Raw genomic sequence first — 25,489 nt, 5'->3', positions numbered from 1 at the left:
GAAACCCCAGTTTCCCACTGCAAGCTTCAGTTCTTTTTAATGGGTTTGGGCTGGTCTGAAATGTTCCCACTAAGAAGTGGAAGCATGTCACAAAGAATGGAGTTCCTGTGGGGAGAAGAGCAGAGTCATGGGGTAAGCAATAGCCTTAGAAAGAGATTGTGTTCTGAGTATTGTTTATTCATTTAATTTATATACTGCCAAATAATAATAATAATTATTATTATTATTATTATTATTATTTCAATTTCTATACCGCCCTTCCAAAAATGGCTCAGGGCGGTTTACAAAGAGAAATAACAAACAAATAAGATGGCTCCCTGTCCCCAAAGGGCTCACATTCTAAAAAGAAACATAAGACACACACCAGCAACAGTCACTGGAGGTACTGTGCTGGGGGTGGATAGGGCCAGTTACTCTCCCCCTGCTAAATAAAGAGAATAAACACGGTAAAAGGTGCCTCTTTGCCCAGTTAGCTTCAAGGCGGCTTATACCCATAATTAAAAACAAAACAATTTAAAACATCTGCCAAAAGCCTGGTTAAAGTGCTCACTTGCACTTTGTATTTCACCAAGAACCAGCGCAGCGATTCTAAAAGCAGGAGTGATGACCACGGCTCATCAGGGCTCAGCCCTAAATGCTATTTCCACAGTCAGAGTTGCACCCCAGAAAGTCTCTCCAAGCAGAGGCAGAATCCTTTCCCCGCCCCCTCCAAGGGCCTACGGAGCTTGACTCTCACAAGCAGCCTGAGCCTGTTCTGGTGCCCAGGCCAGCCCCAAGGGCTTTGCGGGTTTACGAAGTATGCAAGTCCAGAATTGCAGCTGCGTAGCGCAGCCTAATGCACGTTTCCCAGCAGGGAGTAGTCCGAAGGGACTTGCTCGCTCGGGCGCGAAAGCAGCATCCTAGAGCTTCAGCGCCTTCCGAGCTCAAGATCTGCGAGGACTGGAGAGAGGACGGAAACAGCTCCTGCTGCACTGGGGAAACTGGAGCGCCGCCGGGCAGAGGGGAGAGAGGCTGCCTGGGATCAGCGGCGCCGATGCGGTGGCTGCTCTCCGCGCCGCCAGGAGCTGAGGAGGGTGTGTGTGAAAGTGTGAGAGCGCAGGCGGCAGGCTGGGCGGGAGGGTCCGGCTGGCTGGCTGGGCGGGAGCCTCCCCTCGGCCCTCCTCCTCCTCCTCCTCTTCCCCCGCCCGTTCGCCCGCACAGCAGCCTGGGCCTGGGCTGGGCTCCGGCCGAGAGTCGGAGGCGCTCGGAAGAGTTCCAAAAGTTTGCTGAGTGGCCGCCGCGCTGGGGCAATGTGGCTGCTGTGGTTGCTCCTGGGCTCGGCGGGTGAGTGGGAGCTGGGCGAGGAGAGGGGGGCTTCGCGGGTGGGGAAGGGCGAGAAGCTCCGAGGCTGAAGAAAGCGGCGCTGCTGGAGGAAGGGAAGGGGACGCACGCCGCCAGAAGCTCTGAGGCTGAAGAAAGCCGTGCTGCTGGAGGAAGGGAAGGGGACGGGAGGGGGGGGGGCGGGGGCGTGGGGGAGGACCTCTCGTGCTTCGGGTTGGAGGCGGGTGCCTGGTGGGAGGGACCCTTCTTGCAATACAGAGGTGCCCCTCCTTGGGGTCCCCTCAGCCTGTCCTAACTTGTTGGCCACAAACCCTGCGGAGGGAGAGTTGTATGGGGTAAAATATGCTTAGGCTGCAGGATGGACATGGTAAGACAGGTCTAGGCTGCAGGAGAACCTAACACAACACAAACCCCACGGGGCGCAGGGCATTTGCTTAAGAGGCCACCAGCGTAGTCTGGCAGTCGAGGGAAGGACAGAAAAGCAACTCTCCCACACTAGAGTTATACATACGAGGGTACTTAGCCCCATATGGGGGCCATTACACGCAGTAACCTGCGTTTGTCCCAGTCCCCCCACTCCCTGTGGGTCAAGCTAGTCTGCGAGGTATCCTGGCTTGTCTCTTTGGTGGACTGACTGCCCCGTTCTTCTGAAACATTTTAATTCTGAATCATTTCTGTAGGTTCTCCCTCGCCCCCAGCTACAATGTGGCTTACAGTTCTTGTCTTCTCTGGCAGTCATATTGTTTGACCAACACTCAGTTCTGTGTTCTTGTATAAATAATATAAACACACATACCCAAGAAATTGCAAACTTGTGCTCTCTCTTTGACTTTCCAAAGTGGTTCCAGTTCAGACTGATAAGGGGCTAAAGCACCACTTGTGACTTTTTGTGTGAGACTTCTTTTGCCTGTGATGTAAATGTGTCAGGTACATTATGCTGACTTGTTTGCAGGTGGGACCCTCTGCTTTTGATAAAAAGTATAGGAACCACATGTCTTTCCTGAAGGAAGTGTCTGGTTTTTTTTTATTGTGAGAGCACATTAACATTCTTCCTTTTGGAAGGGGAAAATTTTGTCTGTAACTTATTTTACTTCTGTAGTTGTGTCACTTCTTGAGTTTTGTTATGAGTTCTTTCCTAACTCTGGTTCACTCCTGATAGTGTCAGAGCTTATCGCCAGGTATGGCAACACATCTGGCTGCCACTTACTTATTGTAAGTGGAAATTGTGTGCATGTGGAAGTTTGCAGATTGCCCAGAAAGATACTCTTACACAGTCCAAATATGCAGCTGGTAAACTGTAAGTGAAATGTCTTTGTATTAAATCCTGCACTATAATGGTGGCTGTAGAGTACTCCCGGCCGGATAGAAAGGGATGCTTAGCAACATTAAATGTGTCTCTGGTGGGTGGGTGGGGGGGAGAATATGTGTGTACCTGTGGAGAGGTGAACCTGAAAGACTGCCTCATGATAACATAAGTTGAAAGGGGCCAGTAATCCAGCCTACCTGCTGCAAAGTGAGAGCTTTCCCATCCCATTTCAGTTTCATCCACTCAGTCCAGACTAAAGTGGCACCGTTTGATGTGTAGAAAGCATTTAGTGCAGATTCTTCAACATAACCTAGTACAAAACCTTAAGCGATTTTGGTATAATGATTGAGTTGAGAAAATTCAGAAGGTGTTAAGTTTGTGCACAGAGAATATTTTTCCCCCAATCTGAAAGAAAAACATAGTAAGCATTTATGTTGGAAACACAGGAAGCTGCCTTCTACTGAGTCAGTCCACTAGTATATCTAGCTCAGTACTGTCTCTACACTGACTAGCAGCAGCTTCTCCAAGGTTGCAGGCAGGAACATCTCCCAGCCTACCTGGAGATGCCTGGGACCTTGTGTGTGCAAAGCAGGTGCTGTACCATTGGGCTACAGCCCACTTCCCAAAAGCTGTTCCAGCACACTAGAATTAATTTTATTTATTCATTTATTTATTTTTACATTTTTATATCCTGCACTTCCTCCAAGGTGCCCTGAGCAGTGGACTACATACTTAAGTTTCTCCTCACAACAACCCTGTGAAGTAGGTTAGGCTGAGAGAAAAGTGACTGGCCCAGAGACACCAAGGAAGTCTCATTGCTGAATGGGGATTTGAACTCGGGTCTCCCTGGTCCTAGTCCAGCACTCTAGCCACTACACCATGCTGGCTCCTTGAGAAGACTGGCAAAATCTCTTTGTAAGAATTTTCTTGATCAAACATTGCTACACTTTTTCACCATCAGAGCATTGCAGACCACTATAAACCAGTCCACATATACTGCAACTGCATATATATTGCATATAACATATACTGCAGTTTTAGAACTCTTGCAGTTCCTTTTGCAGGAATATTTAGCATTATCAAGCAGTGGTGGTGGTGGTGCTTGTAGGTAAATCTCTTATTTCAGCATGTATCATTCTTTTCATGGATTTTTCTTTTCCACTTTGTCTCTTGTCTGCATTTGTACTTGGTAATAAACCCTGTACCAGTGATACTTTTTTGCAATAGATGTTGACAGAAGCCGCTGAGGGTTTATAAAGGATTTTTCTGTAACGACTTGTGATTAAAAATGTGTTTGCAAAGCTCATCTAGAATTCTTGTGTGTGTGTCACAATGTAATATAAATGTCTTTTTTCCTCTCCAGGTGTCTTGATGTTGGCTTTTGTTACATTCTTTTAGAGAAAACTGAAATCAAAGATTTCAGAGTAAACTTTTCCCAGTGCTATAATTTACAATGCCGTGTAATGTGGAAGTAGAATCCTAGCCTGTTATGCGTGAACAAAAAACGATAGGACATTTCTTAACCCAGAAGTTTTGCATACTTTGCCCCATACTCAGGTGTGCTGTTCTTCTTTGGCTCAGGAGCACAGTATAATTGTCTACTTGATAAACTTAAGAGGTAGCAAAGTAGTACTAGGAGATATGTACTGCCTGCTATGACTGTTGGAACACTCTGAGAATTCCACAGCAGTCTGATCTATTTTCACATCAGCATCACCTGGAGTTTGAATGACAGTGAATCCTCTTTCATGAAAGTGTGCTGCCAGTGTGTTCCCTCATCTTGTTGCTTTACTCTAAAGTTGCTTTACCCAGAATGTTTGGGGCAATATGCTAAATCATTGTAAACCGCTTAGAGAGCTCCGGCTATAGAGCGGTATATAAATGTGAGTGCTAAGTGCTAAAGTTACAGATGCATGTTTGGTGAAAATAAAGCCTCAGATCCACTGTTCCCTTTCACAGGGATTCCCAGATGTTGACTACAACTCCCAGAATCCCCAGCTGCAATGGCCTTTGCTTGGGGATTCTGGGAGTTGTAGTCATCAACATCTGGGGCTCCTTATTAGAAGGAACACTGCTCAGATCCTGTGATTCAGTTGGTTTAAATGAGTAATGTCCTTGACTAAGGAACGGCTTTATAGCCATCAGACAATTGATGAGCTTTTTTTTTTTTTTTTTTTGCTATATAACTTGTTGCAATTGTCAGTGTCACAGGATTTCTCCTTCTTTGTCTATACAATTTTACACGGAAGAATGCTTCCTCTTCCAAGTATTTAATTGTCCCCCTCAATGACAACTTGTTACTGGTCATCAGTGTTGCATTTCAGGATAATAGACTTTGTCAGTTCTGGTTTGTTTGGAGCTCAGAACATTAGACTAATCAAATAATGCTACTGGATAGATGCAAAGCTTGTACAGAAATATCAGAACTTCCAGATTCCTACTCTTTGAGCAATAGTTATAGATTTTTAGAACAGAACAAACTGATCTGGCTGTGTACCTAGTATTTGGTTGTCAGTTGTATAGCTTTATATTTTCTCTAAAATGAAAATTCTCTTAACTTCACACTCACAATGTCTAGTAGTTGTTTTCAACTTCTCCTTCGGTGTATCAATAATAACTGTAGCAGACACCACTGTGTTCCATTGATAGTCTTCCTTTAATTGAGAGTTGCCTCAATAGGAGATCAATTTTAGAGTAATACAACAATTTTCATGTTGTTGAAATCACACTGTTTCCTTCCATCCGTTCATTCTTTGCTTTGTTCACTGGTTCTATAGCATGTCTTCATTATAGTTTCTGGAATATTTTAGAACAAGTTGGATGTGAAAGTGTACACACCAGTGGCTCGTTTCTGTCACACCTATACCGCTTGTCAGTCAGTCCACTGTTTTTCAAACTTTTCATTTGTTTTTGATTGGATTACAGTCCAGCCCACACCCACTCTGATTTTCATGACATATGCCATATTTTCACACATAGTCCCCGCCCACAGCAAGTGCCTGCACCTGCCTGGAGTCCACAATTCTTTGGAGTCCTTGTTCAAAGTTACTTGGCAAGCCCACACCCAGCTGCTCTCTGCAGAAAGATAAATGGGGTGGTGGGGAGAGAAACAGGGGAGTGGGAAGAGAGAAGGGGTGGCAGGTAGAGGCAACAGGAGAGAAATGTAATCTTATTTAAAACAGCAGATGGAACAACTCAAGAGTTGTTGGGAAATGTAGTCCCACCATCAGTCATGCTTCCTAAATGGAAGGAGCCAGTCCAGCAAGTGGTCTGAGATGGGACAGCACAGGACTGGGCAGAGTCCTCTCCTATTAAGAGTTTGTGTTAATGATTTAATAGCCCATACCCTTTTAGATGTTTGCACCCCATTCTTTGTTTGCAAATCAGATAACCTGCAGGTTCTCAGTGTGAATATGTGGTAATTCAGTTTGAAATGATTTCTTGACATTAGGATGTGTTTCTGCAAGTCTGCACATCTTCTGAGGATATAAGGGTGCATGGGTTAGTGCAGTTGCTGTGACTAGTCATGGTGGGGCGGGGGAGGCAGCATTTGTGAGGCTGCATTAAAGTGCATGTTCCCTAGTTCCATTATTTCACCCTTTTATGAAGAGGTGTAACATGTCAACTTTGATGTACTGAAGCAGAGTCTTGCTGTTTGAAGTATCATTCCCTGCTAGCTGGGCAAAGAGGCAACTCTTCAAGTGCTGCTTCTCTTATATTTAGCAAGGGGGTCGCAACTGTTCTTATTCAGTCCAGTACACCTTCCCTGCAGCTGCAGAGATGTCTCCCTTGTGTTTCTTTTTAGATTGTGAGCCATTTTGGAACAGGGGACTACCCTGTTTTGTTTGCTGTATAAACAGTTTTGAAAAGCATGCACACATATATAAGTAATTAAATTTGCTTTTATATTGGGAAAAATATTTTGTGGTTTCACTGAACTGAATAATGCTTAACAACATTTGGATCAACAGTTGCATTCTTTTCATATAGTCTTATTGAAAATGTCTTCCCTTTAACTTATCTATTAAAGTTAAGGGACCACTGCTTGTTCCTGAATAATTACCAAGTCAAATTTATGAAATTAACAAGAGAAGACTAAGTAGAATCAACAATAAATCCTCAATATCCCCTTGAACATTTCTGCTGAGTAAGCAAGGAATTTCAAGAGAGTTTCAAAAGCTCTCCTAGACCTGTGCAAGTCCTTGACACAATGAATACAGTCACAATACGTCATAGTACTATGGGTCCTTCTTTGCGGCAGTACAATTCTTGAAAGATAATCTTCAGCAGTTTCTGCCTTCATTGCCTTTTACTAGAAGTGATGTAAATCGTTGTCACTTTTCTGATTAGTGATGAATATTTAATATAGGGCTGACATCCTGACTAACAAAGCACATGGGTAATGAGGGACAGCAGTGTGTTTCCTCTCTTCCAGATTGCTTCTGGAATGCAAGTAGAACTATGATGTTTCATGTACAACAGTGTACATGTAGAGGAACTAGGGGAGTTGCATGAATCCCAGTCATATCCTTGCAATACTTCATTACCTGTGCACTTCATCAGGATGTCAGCCATGACTCTTCAAAGGAAAGTCTTAACTTCAGAAGGAAAAAAAGTGGTTCCCTGGAAGTCTGAGTGACCACAACCATTTGTATTATTCCATTCTGTCCTGGCCTTAGTGTGTTTAAAAAACCCAACAACCCTATGATGTCGATCACATCTAGAGGAGCTCCTTTGCTTTGAAACAGCATCATGAAATGGTTATGCAGATTCATTCCAGTTATGAAACATGGCAGAAATTATGCTGCTGTGTTGAATTTCATTCTCCAAGGATCAGCATGGAGTTATATGTCCATAACACTGTACTGTGGGGCTGCTGCACTCTTAAAAGGCACCACTGGGACTGTGTAAAATGAGTGGTTGCGCGAGCAGTACTTCTATAAATTTCCCCATTCAGGACAATGTGGAAATCTGTGGAAGTGCAGCTTGCACGACTCCTCATTTTGTGCAGCCCCAATGCTGCCTTTGAAGGGCACTGCAGCCCCACAGCACAGTGTTACGATATGTGATACTGCACTGGATGTTGGCCATTAATAGTTAGAGCTGTATCAGAAATGTGGGTTTTCTCAAAAATTTTGAATAGGAAAAAAATCTGAAAAAATTTCAAGAAAACTTTCTGGGGAAATTATGTAATTGTTTTCCTCATCGCATAATTCTTCGCTCTCAGAATTTTACTGTGCACATTTTCCTGATGCCCTAAGATTGCAATCTGATTTAGCATGTTGTTTACCTATATATTTGGTTTTAACTACCACCGCCATATTACCCTCCTGTTTACAGATCTAAAGCTAACATTCAAATTAACAAAGCATGCACGTTAGGAGGCTCTGTGTCCGTGGGACCACTGAGGGTCAGCAATGTGTTCCTTAACAGAGCACTTTTAGAATACAGGCAAATCCTGGAAATTTTGCCCATTGGCACAACAGCATGCATGGAGGAGGAGTTGCACACAACATTATGCATGAGGGAGTTGTCCACTGGCTCCTATTGTATCCACTCAGAGCCTCCTAATGCATGCGCTTTGTTAGGATTTTAGCTAGCTAAATGTTGGTAATTTGGTAAAGAGACACCTTTTTAGAGTGGTAATTTTCTTTTAAGAGCAACGGATCCTATTCAGTCCCAGCACAGAGGTGTTCCTACAGAGGTGTCTGCTGATGTCTACTTTGTGTTTCTTTTAGATTGTTCTCTTTGGGAACAGGGAATATTTTTGTTCTTTTCTTATGTAAACTGCTTTGGGAACTTTTCATTGATAAACAGAATAATATATCAATATTATTCATCCAATATATATTATGTAACAATGAATTTTTATAAATAAAGCTTGTCTACCGAAAAATAAATTAGGGGTGCAAGCTCAATTTTGGCATTTTTCTGCAGAAAAATTCCAACCTCACATCTCTGATCTGCATGCAAAATCTTTCTAACTGATACAATCATACCCAACCTGTGAAAGGTTTTTGTCCAATTGCTCATGTGTCATGATCAACATTATTTTCTAAATACTGAACAAAATCATGCAAAAACAGCTCTAAACAAGACCTGTAGAAGACTGGAAATCCAGGGAATGAATGGTATTGATTAAATAGCATGAAGAAAAGTGGTGATATAACCATACAACAGATCACAATTGTAGTGGAGGGATCAGTATCTGAGTCCCAGCAGCCTGCATTATTGCTTAATAGCTGTAGTTTTACAGTCCTTTTTAAATTTTTCTTCAATTTATTGACCAAGTACTCCTCTATTTTGTGTTCTGCCAGTATCTGGGTTCAGATATAGTATAGCTATACATGTGTGTTTTGTGTACTGGTGGTTAGTTTGAAAATCCAAACCAGCATTGGTAAGCAAACCATGGTTTTATTTTGGAGTGATAAATCATGATTTGGCTACATGGTTTGAAGTTGGTTTTTTAACCAGTTTGTCTTGTGCCCTATGTTATGCTTGAATTGAAAATCTTGGTTTGGGCTGCTTGCAATCTTAATTCTTTAAATGTGCTGAGTTAGCAGTACGCCCCTCTGCAGAAATGCCAGCCTAGATCAGAAGTGAAAGAAAGCCACTGTAGACTGTAGGTCAGGGGTGCACAACTCAAATAGCCCAGTTGGCCAGAACTAGCCAGGACTTGGTGTGTGGGGGCCAAGGTAAATGTTCAGCACATTAATGATTACTTTAAAATTAATTATTAAATATAAATGAGAGCAATTATTAATTACTCATTAAAATATTAATGAAAGCAATTATTAACCACAACATTAGGAAAGAAGAGGAGGCTGCTAGCAACCTCTCCACCTCCGTGCCCCTCATGCCCTTTAAAAGCTTAATTTTGAAAGGGGGCTGACCCCTACCAGGACCATGGGGCAAGGCAGCATTTTTCCACTTCACCTCAGGCACCATAAAACTTTGGGCCCATACCTGGGGCCAGCAAAAGAGCCCCTGTGGGCCAGATCCGGCCCCCAGGCCTTATGTTGTGCAGGCCTGCTGTAGGTGGTGCAGAACATTTCTTTCTTTTTGTTGTCTGCCTAGCAACAGCTTTGCCCATATGCTTCCCGCTTGCTTTTAAATTCATAGGCAGGCAGGTCTGCTGCTTAGTCACTTCACCAAACTAGTAGGACAGGATGCCTTTGCTCAATTATTATTCTCTGAAAGAAATAGGATAAAATGGGTAAATCACAAATAACTCCAAATAGTTTTCCTGTCACCATTAACATCAGAGCACTTCATGTTCATCATATTAACAAGTTGGACAGTAGCTTCTCAGCCTTGCAAAATGTTTCCGACATTGAAAATATATACCAACCTTTCACTCAACTTCCCAAGAACCTGCCATCTCACACCTAGGTCGAAAAGGTGTGAAGCAAACACACAGGAGACATTCTCCACCTGCCTGCTGCAGTCCTCTGAGTAATCAAGCCCCACCGTAACGATTAGGAATGAAGTGTTCAGAATGCAACAACGACAAATGTTTATGTACCGCTTTTAACAAAAGTCCCCAAAGCGGTTTACACAGATATAAATAAATAAATAAATTAAATTAAATTAAATTAAATTAAATTAAATTAAATTAAATTAAATTAAATTAAATGGCTCCCTGTCCCCAAAGGGCACACAGTTTAAAAAAGAAACATAAGATAGACACCAGCAACAGCCACTGGAAGGATGCTGTGTTGGGGATGGATAGGGCCAGTTGCTCCACCCCACCCACCCTGCTCAATCCTTGTGCTCATGTATTCATTTAAAAAAATGAATTTGGTTGCAGGCTCCCTCACTTCAACTACTGTACGTGTGCAGGGACCCACAGATTTAGCCTTAGCTCACTAGCAAGCTATTATTTGTGGGTATTACCAACCCCTTCTTTCCCCTCAGTTCTTTTCCTGTCAAATGGGCAGAAGTATTAATGGAACTGTCCCAGAGTGCTGCCAGCCTAAATACTCCCGCAGTGGGGAAGCAGCTTGCTTAGGGAGCAAGAGTCTTTTAGTTTGAATCCCCACTGGTGTGCTTCCCAGACTGTGCCTAGTAAATATATATTTCTAGTCACCTATATTGGGCAGCAGCGGTATAGAAAGGTGCTGGAAGTGGATGCTCACTTCAGTGATAACTGCAAAGACAACATCTCATACTGCGTGGGAGGAAGGTGATGGTAAACCACTCCTGTATTCTACCATGAAAACCACATGGCTCTGTGGTCTCCAGGAGTCGACACTGACTTGAAAGCACAATCTTTCCTTTCCCCCCTACCTTTGGACTAGTGTGGGGAATCAACAGGACTATATGGAGCAGTATACTACAGTATCAATTTAAGCAAATGCAATCAGATTTATATAAGGATAAAAGGGGTACAGGAAAAGAAAAAGGTGATTAGGAAAAGCAATACAATTCTAACTAGCAGTAATAAGAAGAATCTCAAGGAGATGTGTTTTAGTTTAAGGTCCAGATTATCAATGAATCAGCTTAAGGCTTACTAGAGAAAGGACTAAAATGCAGGCTAAAAGGAGGAAAGAGAAGGGGACGAGGAGTTTTAAAGGGATCAGAAGTTAATATAACCACTCCTGATCAGTGTTCCCTCTACCAGAGATTCCCAGATGTTATCGATTACAACTCCCATAATTCTCTAGCAAAGGCTATATTGCAGCTGGGGATGAGAATCCCTATTAAGGGAACACTGCTCCTGATGCGTGTTGCTGGTCCGATCGCTGTATTTGCAGGAAAATACCCAGGCAGACCTCACAGGCATAGAGCAGAAAGGCAGGAAAAAGAAGAGGCAAGTAGCTCAGTGTGACCACTCAAGGGGTGAAAAACATGCAAGCATGACTTGTCCCTTTAGCTAAGCAGGGGCAGTTCCATTTGAATGAGAGACCATAAATGTGAGCACTGTAATATATTCCCCTCAGGGGATGGAACTGCTCTGGGGAGAGCATCTAGGCTCCAAATTCCTTCCTTGGCATCTCCAAGTTAGGATAAGATTTTATTTTTTTAATAGGACAAGACTTTTTTATTGAACCAACAAACTACCAAGACATACAGTACGTTGCCAAAGCACAATTATATATAAAGTGGTTGTTTGTACATGATATATCTACAAAGATTTACACACAATGATTTGGAAACCCACAAGGTTATGAAGTATATGCTGGTAGTACTGTAACTCGGGGGTGGGGGATTTCAAGGCACATCAGGTAATCGGGGGGGTTACGTCCAACGTCCATTTCCACAATTTGTCCCATTGCTGTTTAGAAGAGATACTCTTGTCTTTTTGCACATAACCATACACACTTTTCCAGAAGAGATTTACTGTCTCATCTGCGTGAACCTCTTGGTCGTGTCTTCCCTCCCTATTCCTATGCAGGAGCATTGCATAAATGACATACAGGTTTACTAACCTGATTACGAGGAGGGGAACATTCCAATTCCCTAGTATGAGGGCACCTGTTCTGTCCCGTTTCCTTGAAGGTTTCTTTCTGGGACCTCAAAAGGAGGTTCTATCGCTCAAACCCGATGTTAGTTCTTCCCAAGTCCGTTTTTCCAAATCAGGCCACTCTAACAGCTTGCTTACTCCCTGCCACACTCTTTTGGCTACCACACACTCTTTTAAGAAATGTGAGTGGGTTTTCCTGAATGTTTTACCTAGCTCACTAGCTTTCTGTTTGCAGGAGATTTTAGGGCACTCTTACTGGTCCTCTGGGAGCCATGGCTTAGCCGCATTAAGTGGTAGTAGTTGATGGTATAAGCGGCACCTTGTTTCCCATGAATGGAAAGGGACTTTTTTCTCCTTAAAGAGAGCGATAGGGTGATCGGGTTGCAACAAGTACTGTGAAGTGCGGTGTTTGTAGCATTTGCGTTCTAAATCAGGTTTAAAGAAACCCACTTCTAGAATCTCTCCATAAATTGTTTTCCTTAGCTGCTTAACTGAGGAGGATCCTTTAAATAGATCCGGTTCAACCTTCCATTTTTTAAGTGTGAATAACAAATCTCTCAAGTAGTCCAGGTGTTCTCTTTTTAATACTTGTGTGATATTACCATTGAAAGATCCGTTCCCCCACCATGCTATGCCCCACGCTGACTTGTGCCAATGCAGAGTGAAAAGCGAGACCCAGGTTTTTTGCAGGAAGTTGGACATGTTATGGACATTCACAAAAATCCAGTATCCAAAATTGTAGGACATGAATTCAGATACAAAATAGGGTTGCAGGGCAGGTAGGGCTAGGCCTCCCCGCTCAACCTCCTTAAATGCTACCGCACGGGCCAAAGGGAAGGATGCTGTGTGCCATAATAGACGGAAGACCTGGCTTTCAACTCTCTGAAGGAAATCGAGCGGGGAGGATAGACTACCGCCAGGTTATGCACCGGGGGTATTAGGTAAGTCCGGATGTAAACCGCTTTCTGGTACATGGCGAGGCTCCATTTTTTCCACATGGTGATTTTAAGCATTACTTTTTCTTCCCAATCTGTCCAATTTCCCCCCGCAGACTTTTCCCTTAATCCCATATTCAGTCCCCAAAATGTTTACTGTATCTACCCACTTCAGTTTGGACTCTGGGGCCCCTTCACTTTTACATTCAGAAATGAGTAGGCACGAGAATTGCTGGCGTCCGGGGTCCATTTTAACAAATACACTTTTGTCAGCATCTAATTCTGAGCCCGAGATCTTGCCATATTCCCAGAAAAGGTCTAGTATTACAGAGATTTCATTTTCGTTCGATAACAGTAATGTAACATCATCGGCATGAGCTACAAATTTTACCCTAAACTCAGAGTGCGGTTCTGAGTGGACAGGTGGTTCGGCTATCCCCTCACTCTCCCTCCTCACCACTGCCAGTCTGTGAAGACAATACTGAGCTAGATAGACCAATGGTCTGACTCAGTATATGGCAGCTTCCTATGTTCCTAACCAGCGAGGTATAGGTCAGTGTAAGTGTGGGAGCAGGATCCTTTCTCCTTGTCTGGAGTAGGTTCTGAGTATTCTCTGGGTGTTCTGAGAACTTTAAACATGTGCTTGGATCTGGGATAATTCATGCCCTGGGGCAATGCATAAGTCATGTTCCCTGACTTCAGGGGCTGAAACCTGTGTGTAACAAAGAAGTTCATGTTTGCACGAACAAATCAAGTGAGTGTGATGTTTGAGAAACAAAAGATGGAATGGCTGATTGAGAGGTGTGCATTAAGTATTGAGTGGGTGAACCCAAAAACTTTATTTGAGACCTGGACATCTTTTCCTCGGGGAGAGAGAGCTTTCTTTTCCTGTTAATGACCCTACTTCTGGGTCCTTGCCAGCTCATTAAAGTTGTGATAGGAGACTGGGGATGTTCCATGCTTATCTGGGTTGTTGTAGGAGTGATTAATGAGGCTAATCCCATTGCCAAGGACGGGAGTTAGCTATTTCTCGTGTGAAGGACTCTTTGATTCGGGTCTGCTTGCTAGTTTCCTCCTTTTTATAAGAGAGGCCATGAGGGACTCCCTACAGTCATTTGTTGTACTGACCTTGGGGAGTGTAGCCCTGTGTTTGCTTGTGCTAAATGACTGATATTGCATAGTGTGCCAGATATGGGCATGTGTAGAGATCACAATCCCATGAGCTCAGGTATCCAAGATGGAGGTTGCAAGCCTGCAACTCCAAATCACATGGAGGGATGCTGTTTGCAGGCCCCAAACAAGCTGTTTTGGCAACAGATGTCTTAGGGAGCATTAGGTCCTCTGTCACTTGCATTGAAATACGGAGATGGTATGAAGTAGCGAGAGCTCTCTCATACTGCTCAGAAAGGATTCCTGCTGTTTCTTGCCTTCTCAAAAATGACAGTGGAAATAAGAACTCTGGTGAAGAGATCTGTGTGGTGTTGAGTGTCCTGCTTGCCAGAGGGCTGGGAACACTTGCTACTGGTGAGTTGCCATGTGGATTTATAGATGCCTGTATGTCTCTTGACCATAATGTGTGAATAATTGTACACACCTGCAGATCTGTATGCAAATCCATTGTACCCAGATTGTATATTCATTGAATATAATGTGTGATCATGTCTTATAATTCCCAAATTTGTATGGGAATCATTGAAGTTTTCTTCCATTGATCCATAAAACAACATTTTTTTAAATCCAGAGATGCAGAATTAGATGAGCTTGCTGTGTTTATCAGTGATTTTGGCCATCCCTTTTTATTTCCATTTTTATTTATCAGTAGTATATTTATGAACACATATTTGTCTAAACTATAATCTGTATCACCAGTAGAGATGAATATATTAATGTACTGTTTAGCTTCTCATGACCTGTTGTTGCTTATTTCACCCACGGGTTCTTTTTGCATGGCACAAATTTCTGCTTGGTTCATCATGTCAAAATAATTTTCACAGTATCAGAGGATAATTAGTTCCTAAAATAAAAATTAACGGGGGGAAACCCCATGAAAGCACATGGGAACTTACTCTTGTTTGTTTAATAATTTTGTTGATATTATGTTGCACAGATAATCTTCTAACCTAAAAGAAATGTATTGAAAACGGTTTCCTGTTCGTATGACAGGAATAAAATCATAACTACTATGATTTTATCATAGAAATGCTGGATCTTCATAGCTGTGTTGGAACACTATGAGAAAACAGAAATGATTATACAGTAGCCAAATTGCTCATGTAGGAAAGCTTTCCATAATAGTACTGTTCACATGCCTTTCCAAGTTAGCATCCTGATTGTTTTTGCATCTTTGATGTAGGTGTGAATTTCTTATGCAATGTGATCTTTGAAGGCACCCTGCCAGAGTGTCTGTGTAAAATGAACAAGGACTTCTGCTTTGTACAGCCATGCCTGATACTGAATAGCTCCTTGATGATGAAGTGATTTACATGAAGAGGGAGGCAGGCAGGAAACCAGAAAAATCAGCTTTGGAAAAAATGAAAGAACTCCAATCTTAAGTGGACATTTCCATGGGAAATTTAGTTGTGTTTGGCCTAGATTTAAAGGGATTTGTATGAGACATAACAATCTATAGTCCTCTTCATCTCTTACAAATGAGGCCAGGAACCATGGACATTTGCTTGAAATCCTGGTATTTACACACACAGCTGATTTTAAAAAATGTTTTTAGCCTACTTAAGGAAAGGAAGTTTATGAAATCACCCAGGTGTGTGTGTGTGTGTGCGCACACGTACGCACGTGGCTCCCTAACAACTTCACAATGCCTGGGCTGATTTGAACCAAATTTGGTACAGTTGTAGGGACATCTCAATGGCATAGCTTCTGATGATGTCATCCACCCTAATTCAAGATGGTGGACACATGAATATTTGAGGCTCAAGTGGGCTAACTTGTGAACTTCCTGATTTGAACCAAATTTGGAAGAGCTGTAGGAACACAGGGACTCCTGTGTTCAGCATAGTTTGTGATGATAGGACATAGTTTGTCCACCCCAGTTCAAGATGGCAGATATGTGTATGTTTGAAGCGCAAGTGGGAACTGATTTTGATCAAATTTAGTACAGTTCTAGTGACACAGAGGCACCTCAATGGCACAGTTTATGGTGATGTCATCCACCCCAATTTAAGATGGTGGATGCATGGACATTTGAAGTGGAAGTGGGCAAATTTGTGAAGATGGTAATTATCAATTAAGATTACAGCTGTCCCTCACCAACCACAGGGGTTCAATTCCTGGAAAACCTCATGGTTGGTGAATTTGCGGTTGGAGAGCCAGAAAGCAATGACAAATGGGGTTAGGAGGATTGCGGTCAAGAAAAGACCACAACATATTAAAAAATAGATAGACTTGCCTGTGGAAATCCACCCCCCAATCCACCAAATCTTTTAAAAAACTCGCCAAACCACGGATACTCGGGTTGCGATTGGCAAGGGCGGTCACAATTTCCCAGTCGCAGATACTCAAATATGCGATTGGGAAAACCGCAATTGGCAAGGGATTAATATAGTGAAAGGAAAATAGGCCAGTTCATTTTTACCAGAACCTCTTGTTTTAATTGTTGCAGCCATTGGCTGATCTCTTGGAAACCTTCATGAAAGAGTTTGACACATGCACTTAAATTATATTTTTCCATTTCAGATTATTCATTCCAATGCTGATAGTATTTATCTAGTGTTATCAATGTCTTTATCTTCTTTATTCTAAAAATGTGTATTGATGTTAACTTTGTCAAGCCCGGAAGGCCTTTATTTGCTTTACTGTTTAGTTTTTATTATTACTATTTGGACATTTAGTGGAAAATGTGATTATTTTATATTTTCTGATTGGTGGGGTGAATAAGATCTGGGAAATGGGAATTAATATTTCAAGATTTCATTTTGTATAACTTTTAAATATTGGCTGCATAGTAGTTTTCCTCTGGTTATTTAATCAGGTCCATATGCTTATCTTGAAATAAAAATCTAATCTAAAAGTGTCCAAAAATAGTCTAGGAATTCTTATGATATTTGCTGGGTTTCATTTGAGAATGAAGATAACAGCTTTTTGTGCTGCTGTAGGTAAATGTCCATTTTGCTTTATGTTCTAGGGATGTGCAGAATGTTCCAGAGTTGAAACATTCTGCCTTGAAATGGGCCATTTCTAGTGTTCTGAGCTTCAAACAGAACACCCTTAAGAAGGGGGTCCTGTTCCAAGCTTGGAATGGAACAACCTGTTCTGAGGAGGAACATCCTGATCCTGTCCAGCCACCATTTTGGATTCAAAAATGACTGCTGCGCATGTGCAGCTGCCATTGTGGAATCCAAAATGGCAGTTGGAACAGTCTGGGTGGGATGGGGCACGACATCTCGTGTTCCATTCTGCCCTTAGAACTAAACGCAAAATGTGTTTTATTATTTATATATTTAATTCGATTTTTATACCACCCTTCCAAAATGGCTCAGGGTGGTTTACAATTAAAACAAAACCATTAAAATCAGTTAAAAATTAAAACAAAAATTATAAAACTCTGTAAAACAATTAAAACATCAGAAAACAGTAATTAAATCATCACAACAATTTAAAAACCCTGAAAAATGGGTTACAACATTAAAACCAATCACGACTATTTAAAAACCCTGGAAGGCCAGGCCAAACAGATAGGTTTTAAGGGCACTCCTAAAGGCCAGTAAAGAATTCAAATTGCGGATTTCTGCTGGGAGTGCATTCCACAGCCCAGGAGCAGCTACAGAGCAGGCCCACGTCTGAGTCGCCACCAGACGAACTGGTGGTAACTGGAGACGGACCTCCTCAGATGATCTTAATGTGCGGTGGGGATCATGCAGAAGAAGGGGCTTCAGGTCAAGTCAAGGTCAAGTCAAGTTTTGTGCACACTCCTACTATGTACACCCAGTTACACATTATTACCACAGGCAAACTGCTTTGTAATAATTAGTTGTAATTGCTTAGCTATAAAAAGCACTTTTCTCCTGCTGTATTCTGGACTAAAATAGGAAGTCTTGGATCAAAACTGATTACAGGCAAGCAAAATGCAGATTAATTCTTTACAACATTGGTAACAAGGATGACAAAGTTAGTTTTTCAGGGCATTTTCTTTGCTTTTGATCACTAAATGAAAAAAAAAATCTGAGTTTACTCCACATCTCACTGATTCACTACTTAAAACTTCTAGAACAGGAGACGCCTAAAGCAGAAAAGTAAATAAAGATATGTGAAATTTTGTGTATAAGAACATATAACTCCTAGCAAGCATGACTTGTCCCCTTAGCTAAGCAAGGTCCGCCCTGCTTGCATATGAAAGGGAGACTAGAAGTGTGAGTGTTGTAAGATATTCCCTCAGGGGATGAAGCTGCTCTGGGAAGAGCAGAAGGTTTCAAGTTCCCTCCCTGGCATCTCCAAGATAGGACTGAGAGAGATTCCTGCCTGCAACCTTGGAGAAGCCGCTGCCGGTCTGTGAAGACAATACTGAGCTAGATGGAACAATGGTCTGACTCAGTATATGGCAGCTTCCTATGTTCCTATACTGAATATTTTATTGTGTCGGTTAAAATAATAAACCAAAAAGGACAGCTAAATGGAACAAACACATATGCCAACCCTTCAATTCCTGATTTTTATCAGTAAAATCCTAGACGTGCCGAAACCTATTTAGACTACAGTTTTTGACAAAATTTCTTTTGTTCTAGGAGTCAGCCCCAAAATTTAGGAGTCGGACTGCTGTCTGTTTCATGAGGGGGTGGACTCACAATTGCCAGCTATGCCCTCTGCTCCATGATGGCACAGGCAAGCAATGGACTGACATGACCTGGAGGAGGGAGCAATCCACCCCCACCTTGCTTGCTCACTGCTCTTGGTTATGTCCAGCCATCAGCTTGCTCAGGTGCTATGCTTAAATTTCGATGTGCCATGGTGAGCTGACTCCTGTGAGTTGTCAAGCCCTGTGATGGAGATTAGGACTTCCTCCCCTATGCTGGAGCTCATCATTGATGGGTTGTATAGAGAGCATGCTCGAGAGACAAGACCATTTGCAGAGTAACTTCCTGCCACCAGGAGGCGCCCATATCCCAGTTCTGGTCATGTCTCGCTCAAGATTGCAGGTCATGGAGAGAGCTCTCTAATGCCAGAACTTTGCTTTTTACTTCAGGCTAGTTCTTCCTTGTTTCTTTTGGCTGTTTTGTCTTCTCTCCCCCCAACCCCACCTTCCCATTCTTAGATGGTGCAAGAGTGGAAAAGGAGCTGCCTTACGACTTTTCTGCTTCAAAAAAAATTTTTTTTAAACTTTCTATACGGCTTGATTTGGCTTTAGCTTGTTTGTCTTTTATGTTTTTTACCATTTGTTGCTCTACGCTCCCCACTCATGGAATTAGTGCGGAGGAGCTCCTTAGGGGTTCTCTTTCTGAAGGCCCCCATTTGCCTGCCCTTATGAACACACTGACTTTGCCCATTCAGGCTAGATTGGCTTCTCCTCTTCAACCCGGCCCCCCCTCCCCTTAGAGAGGTGGCAGCCCTGGCTCTTAGAAAAGCCCACAAAAAGACAAAACATCTCAAGGAGCCTTCCAAACTGCTAAAAACAAAAAAGAAGCTGCCACCATACGTGTACCTGAGTGAGCGCCTTTTGATCAAAGATGTTTGCCAGAGGACTAAGCCGTGTTTTAAGCCTCCAAGGATGGGGCAGACGACCAACACCCTTCAGACGAAACCCTGGTATCTCCTACCCCAAGACCATTGGTGTTAGGTGCTGAGGGGGAACTGGCTGGTCTGCGCTGTTCCACTACTGATCCTGCCAAGCGAAGAGGTTTTGGCCTGATCCTGCCAAGCGAAGAGGTTTTGGCTCCAATTCCAAGTGCCCTGCTTCCTCCCCAGGAGCAGCAGTCCCTCCCTAGGGGAATCCCACAGATCAGCGGGACTCAGCTCCATCGGGAAGTTCCGGGAACAATGCTCTGGTCCAGCCGACACCTGTGAGTAATTCCGTCTCCCCTCCTCGGGCCGGCCCCTATTATTCCTCCTTAGGTGGTGAATAGGTTGAAGCAATTTTTGGGTGAGGATCAGGGTGGATTTGATTTAAATCAAACTGATTTAAATCACGATTTAAATCACGATTTAAATCACTAGCAGGGTGGATAAAAATCAATGATTTTTTTAAAAAAATCAAAAAAATTGGATTTTTTGGATTTAAATTGGATTTTTTTTATTTAAATCCGATTTTTTTGATTTTTTTAAAAAAATCATTGATTTTTATCCACCCTGCTAGTGATTTAAATCGTGATTTAAATCGTGATTTAAATCAGTTTGATTTAAATCAAATCCACCCTGGTGAGGATGGCATTGCCCTTTGTAACACCCTGGCCTTACAGAGCATACCTCCCTAGAACTCAGCCCCAAAGGCCCCAGCCTTGCTGGTTAAACCCAGACCTCCCAGGAAATGCCTTTCCACCTCCTCGTCTGATTCCAGCCCCAGGAGGAATGCTATCCTGCCCTCTGAGTGTGGCTGCTTTATTACTAGAAAATGGGCATCAGGCGTAGACGTAGAGTCTCCCATTCTTCTTCATTTGAGTCTCCCCCCCGTACCTAAATGCTCCAGACCGCAACCTTGCTTACCTCCACCTGCCCTCCCCTCACTCTCCCTGTCCTACCGTCACCTGTACTACCCCTCCCGGTTCTACTTCCACCTCTTAGCCCTCCTGTAGGCCCACTGGCATTAGCTTCCCCTGACCCTGCTCTTGCACTTCCAGTTGCTAACCCGACTCTGCCCAGGCCCCAGGGTACGACCACCATTCCTGTCTCAGACTCTCATTCCAATCCTGACTCATCAGTTCGGCTCCATCCAGATGAGTCGGATAAGGAAGAGGGAGAGCTCTCGGGGATATAGTTGTTCAACAGCAGTGGTCCCTCTAATTTTTCTCATCTATGTGCGGAATGAATTTTGTTCTGGGAGGCAGTATCAAGGCAGTGAGTGTGCACGTGCATTCAGAATGGGGCCTTCCTGATTCAACCTGAGCAGGATCTAAAATTAACTGAGCGGACATCCAAACACTTTTGAGCGCGTGCATGTGCACATGCCTTAGAGGGAACAGTGTTCAACAGACACCTGTATTTTCCTGCCTTTTCTTGTCTGCTGACTTTGAGGTTTTATTATCTAAAGCTAAAAGAGTCATTAACAATGTAGCCCCTGTTGAGACTGCCCAAACTTCACCTGATCTGGATCAAAATGTTTTCCCCTCTTCTTCCTCCTCCCCTGCAGCCACTGTTGCCTTTCCTGCCTTGTTTCATAAGGTCATGCTAGCTGAGTGGCAACAACCTGCTTCATCCAAATCAGGAAACACTATTCCTTTTCTCAGGAAGCTTCCTCCCTCCTATCCATACCCTGCATTGATGCTTCTGTGGCACAAATGGTTGCGAGGTCTATCCTTAACACTGAAGGTCAAGAATTGCTTAAGGTCCCAGAGGATGGAAAGTGTGACGCACTCCTAAAGAAGGCCCATGAGGCAGCTGTGGTGGTCATCGGAGCCTCACTGACTAATTCCATTTTTTCCAGGGCCTCTGTCCATTTGGCGAAGGAACTCATAGCCCTAGTTCCTCAAAAAAAGTCAAACTAGGCCAAGGTATTAACAAACTGGCAAAGACAGCTGCACTCATGGTAGACTCTAGCCTGGATTGTATTCAACAGGCCTCTAGGGCAATGGCATCCAGAGTAGCTGTGCGCTGATTCCTCTGGCTAAAGTCATGGCAGGTTGATACCAAGTCAAAACTGGCACTAACTTCACCTCTCTTCACAGTTGCTAACCTCTTCTGTCCATCCTTGGAGCCTGTCCTGGTGGAGGACAAAACAAAGGCCATGCTCTCAACACACAGGGATTCCCGCAGGTCCTCTCGCATTCCCTCCTCCTTCTCTTCCTTTCGTCCCCATAGGCAGTTTCAAGGAAACCCTTCTGCCCAGGCCAGGGACTTCTGTAATACCAGCCTTAGATACACAGGATGCTTCCAATGGAAGAACAGATTCCAAGGTCAGTCAAGAGCCCACCATTTCTGGGTGGGGTCCATCCAATCTTCAACTCCAATCCTCAGTCGAGTAGAAAACAATGACTCAGGACAGGGAGGGGGCAAACTCCTCCTCTTGACACAGTTTATCATGGCTGTTCCTTAGACTTTGCATCTCCTCACCCAGATTCCTTCATGGTCTTCACCCCAGTCCACCAAACCAGCCCAACATTAGCTGATGATCAACTTTGCCTTCATGGCAAGTCCAATGATCCTTTCTGGTATCCTCCATTCTGAGTTCCAACTTAAACATTCTTCATAATAAAGCAATCTTGTACATAATACAATTGTATTATAACAACATGCCATCAACATAACTGGTCTTTAGTAGTTTCTTGGAACCACTGTTGTGGCTGTTTGGCTGTATTTTGGCAGAGAACCAACCCAAAACGCATGCCAAAAAATCACCATTACTGAAGAAAATTGCTGTTCAAGGCTCTTCAGAAGACAAGCAGAGATTTTGCTGGAGAATAAAATGCAGTATCCTTGTACTGCTAAAGTTCCAAGTACATTCAATTTTAAAATGATAGAGCAGCAATCACTTCTTGCATTATGTCTATATAATATGACATTTGATAACTGTATAGGTATACTATGCAAAGCTGGATGTTTGCATTTGATATGTGAAAGCTAATTTCTGGAAATCTTGTAATGTGGAGTTGGTAGCTGACTGAAGCCTATTCAGATTCATAAAGAGACTGTACATGAGTTCAAACCTCCCACAGTGCTGGAGAGGTTCTGCTCCAGCATGTCACTCACTCACCCCCTTGCATTGCTCACGGTTATAGTATTTGTTTGAAGAGGCCAACACTATAAGCGTAATGGTGGGTCCTTCTGTGATAGGCAGGCTTGGGTCAAGCAACATGTTTCTGGAGCACCTGCATTAGGCTGGTCTGGATGTCATGTGGTGTTCTTAACCAAGACCACCTTGTTTCTTTTGAGTAACTTATGATTATTAAAGACTGTTGTAGAAATTGTAGAACATTCCCCTGTTTCAACAGATAACCTTTTGGCTGATGGTGATAAAGGCTAGAATGATACTTGTCAGTCCTGTGAGAACAGCAGTTAGCAGGTTCACACAGGGTTTTTGTTCTCCTGTATCTTGCAGTCAACACATAGCTGATTCAGATGCTTAGCACGAGCATTCCTTTCACTGTATTGTGCTACAGGTATATCAACTTTCATGTGTATGTTTGTTGCTTATTTGTTTGAAAGTGACCTCGCCCTGAAAAACCTAGACATGAAAGTGAAAGTAAATAGTTTCTGTTCCATGATTTTTACATGAGGTATGCTTTGATGGACACAATAGATCTTCTGGTTCTGGATGGGTTTGCACTCCCCCTGAAAGAACAGGTATGTAGCTTGGGAGTGCTTCTGGACCCAAGCTTCACTCTGGTTTCTCAGCTTGAGGCTATGGCCAGGAATACTTTCTGTTAACTTTGGTTAATTTGACAGCTGTGTCAGTTCCTTGAGATGGTGATACAGAACTATGACACACTCTCTGGTAACCTCTAGGCTTGACTACTGCAATTCACTCTATGTGGGGCTGCCTTTGTATGTGGTTTGGAAACTTCAGTTAATTCAAAATGCAGAGGTTAGACTGTTCTCTGGGGTGTCTCGGAGAGACCATATTATGCCTGTTTTAAAGCAATGCATTGGGTATCAAAAGGTTTCCAGGCTGGTGCTGGTGATTAGCTTTTAAAAGGTAATTAGGGCTTTTAAAGCCCTAAATGGCTTGGGGCTAGGTTACCTAGGAGAGCACCTTCTTCTGCATGATTCCCACCATACACTGAGATCATTGAGAGAGATCTGTTAGGATGGTGTTCTATTGTGGCATGCGTGTGTGTGTGTGTGTGTGTGTGTGTGTGTGTGTGTGTGTGTGTATATATATATATATATATATATATATATATATATATAAAATCTCCTATGTGCCACAATAGAACACCATCCTAAATTATTTTTTTAAAGGTTTTGTAAATTGTGGACGATGCAAGTCATTTAATAGTACTAGAGAAAGACATGCTGTTCTGGTAGCTCGTGGTCTTAACACTCACATCGATTTCAGAGGATGAATACAACTGAAGGAAGCCCAGGCAGGTGTGCGGTTGGGGGAGTCAGTCATGTGACCTGCCTCTGGGGGGCCCCCCAAGGCAGTGGGCCCCCAGACAACTGCCTCTCCTTGCCCTATTATAGTTATGACCCTGTGTCTCCGTATGCCGCTGGCTCCGTATGCCGCTGGCTCAAGAGCGGGCTTTCTCTGTAGTCGCTCCTGGGCTATGGAATAAACTTCCTATAGACAGTCGTGGTTTAACATTTTTGCCAGCCTTCAAAAGAGCCCTTAAGACACATTTTTTTTTCAGTAAGCCTTTAATAATTTCTGAATGTTTTAAATGTTTAAACTGCTGTTTTTAATTGTTTTTTTAATTTTGTTTTTCTTGTGTTTTGTTTTTGTGAACCGCTTAGAGCCTTTGGAGTTAGGCAATATAGAAATTGTATGCATGCAGCATGCATGCATGAATACATAATAAATTGATGTCAAACTTGCCAGGAGTAAAAGAATGCAGTGTAGGTTATTTGCAGACCACAGTTGGATGCGGTGAGAATACAGGTCTGCTTCATGTTATTGAAGGCAGATTATCTAAACAGCCACTCATGACATGCTGTGGACAATGTCATAATGCATTGGACAAGAAAGAAATACATCAGGTACATCCATAGCAAACAATTGTGGAGGATCGTAGACCTGTAGATTTTTCTACCTGGAAATTCACTATAATGGATAGGGACATAGGAAGTTGCCTTATACAAAGCTGCCTTTGTTCAATCCTCCAAGCAATCCGAGTTCATGAAGGTACAAGAGCTTCTGGTTATACAATAATGCTGTTGAACCACCCATCTCATTACTATCCTGTGGATATGACTGCTCTCAACATTTAAATTTACAAAGATGCTGAAGACTTCTTTCTTTTGGTATTTGTTCAGAGGAATGATCGCAACATAGGAAGCTGAAACTGCATCCCAATTTCAGACCGTCACTGACTGGCAGCTGCCCTTCCTAGCCCTGCCTGGCGATGGCAGGGATTGAACCTGGCATCTTCTCCATATAAGCAAAAGCTCTACAACTGAGCTACGGCTGCATTCCCTAAGGGGGATAACTTTCAGCAGGCATTGCCCATGTATAGGCACTGGGGAGGAGAGCTAGTTTTGTGGTAGTGAGTTTGTGTCTCCCTTTGATAAGCAGGGCCTGCCTGGTTTGCATTTGAATGGGAGATGTGTGAGCACTGTAAGATATTCCCCTTAGGAATGGGACCACTCTGGGAAGAGCATCTGCATGCTTGTATGCAGAACTTTTCAAGTTCCCTCCCTGGG

The 25,489-nt window shown here is 43.0% G+C and overlaps 1 protein-coding gene across 6 annotated transcripts in view; it reads left to right on the top strand.

Annotated features, from left to right (window-relative positions):
* Positions 1–789: 789 nt before the first annotated feature.
* LDLRAD3 (low density lipoprotein receptor class A domain containing 3) overlaps positions 790–25,489 on the top strand; it is a 250,725-nt gene continuing 226,025 nt past the window's right edge. For 5 of the 6 annotated variants that reach the window (XM_053275899.1, XM_053275881.1, XM_053275870.1 and 2 more), the window contains exon 1: positions 790–1,073. In XM_053275899.1, the coding sequence (XP_053131874.1) occupies positions 836–1,073 (238 nt within the window). In that variant the 5' untranslated portion in view covers positions 790–835. Of the gene's footprint in view, positions 1,074–1,117; positions 1,324–25,489 lie in introns of those variants that run through there. The other variant, XM_053275919.1, reaches the window with a different exon arrangement.

Source organism: Hemicordylus capensis, chromosome 1 (assembly GCF_027244095.1).
Source record: "Hemicordylus capensis ecotype Gifberg chromosome 1, rHemCap1.1.pri, whole genome shotgun sequence".
Taxonomy (NCBI): Eukaryota; Metazoa; Chordata; class Lepidosauria; order Squamata; family Cordylidae; genus Hemicordylus; species Hemicordylus capensis.
Note: the sequence above shows the minus strand (reverse complement) of the source record. Positions and strands in the feature narration are given on the sequence as shown.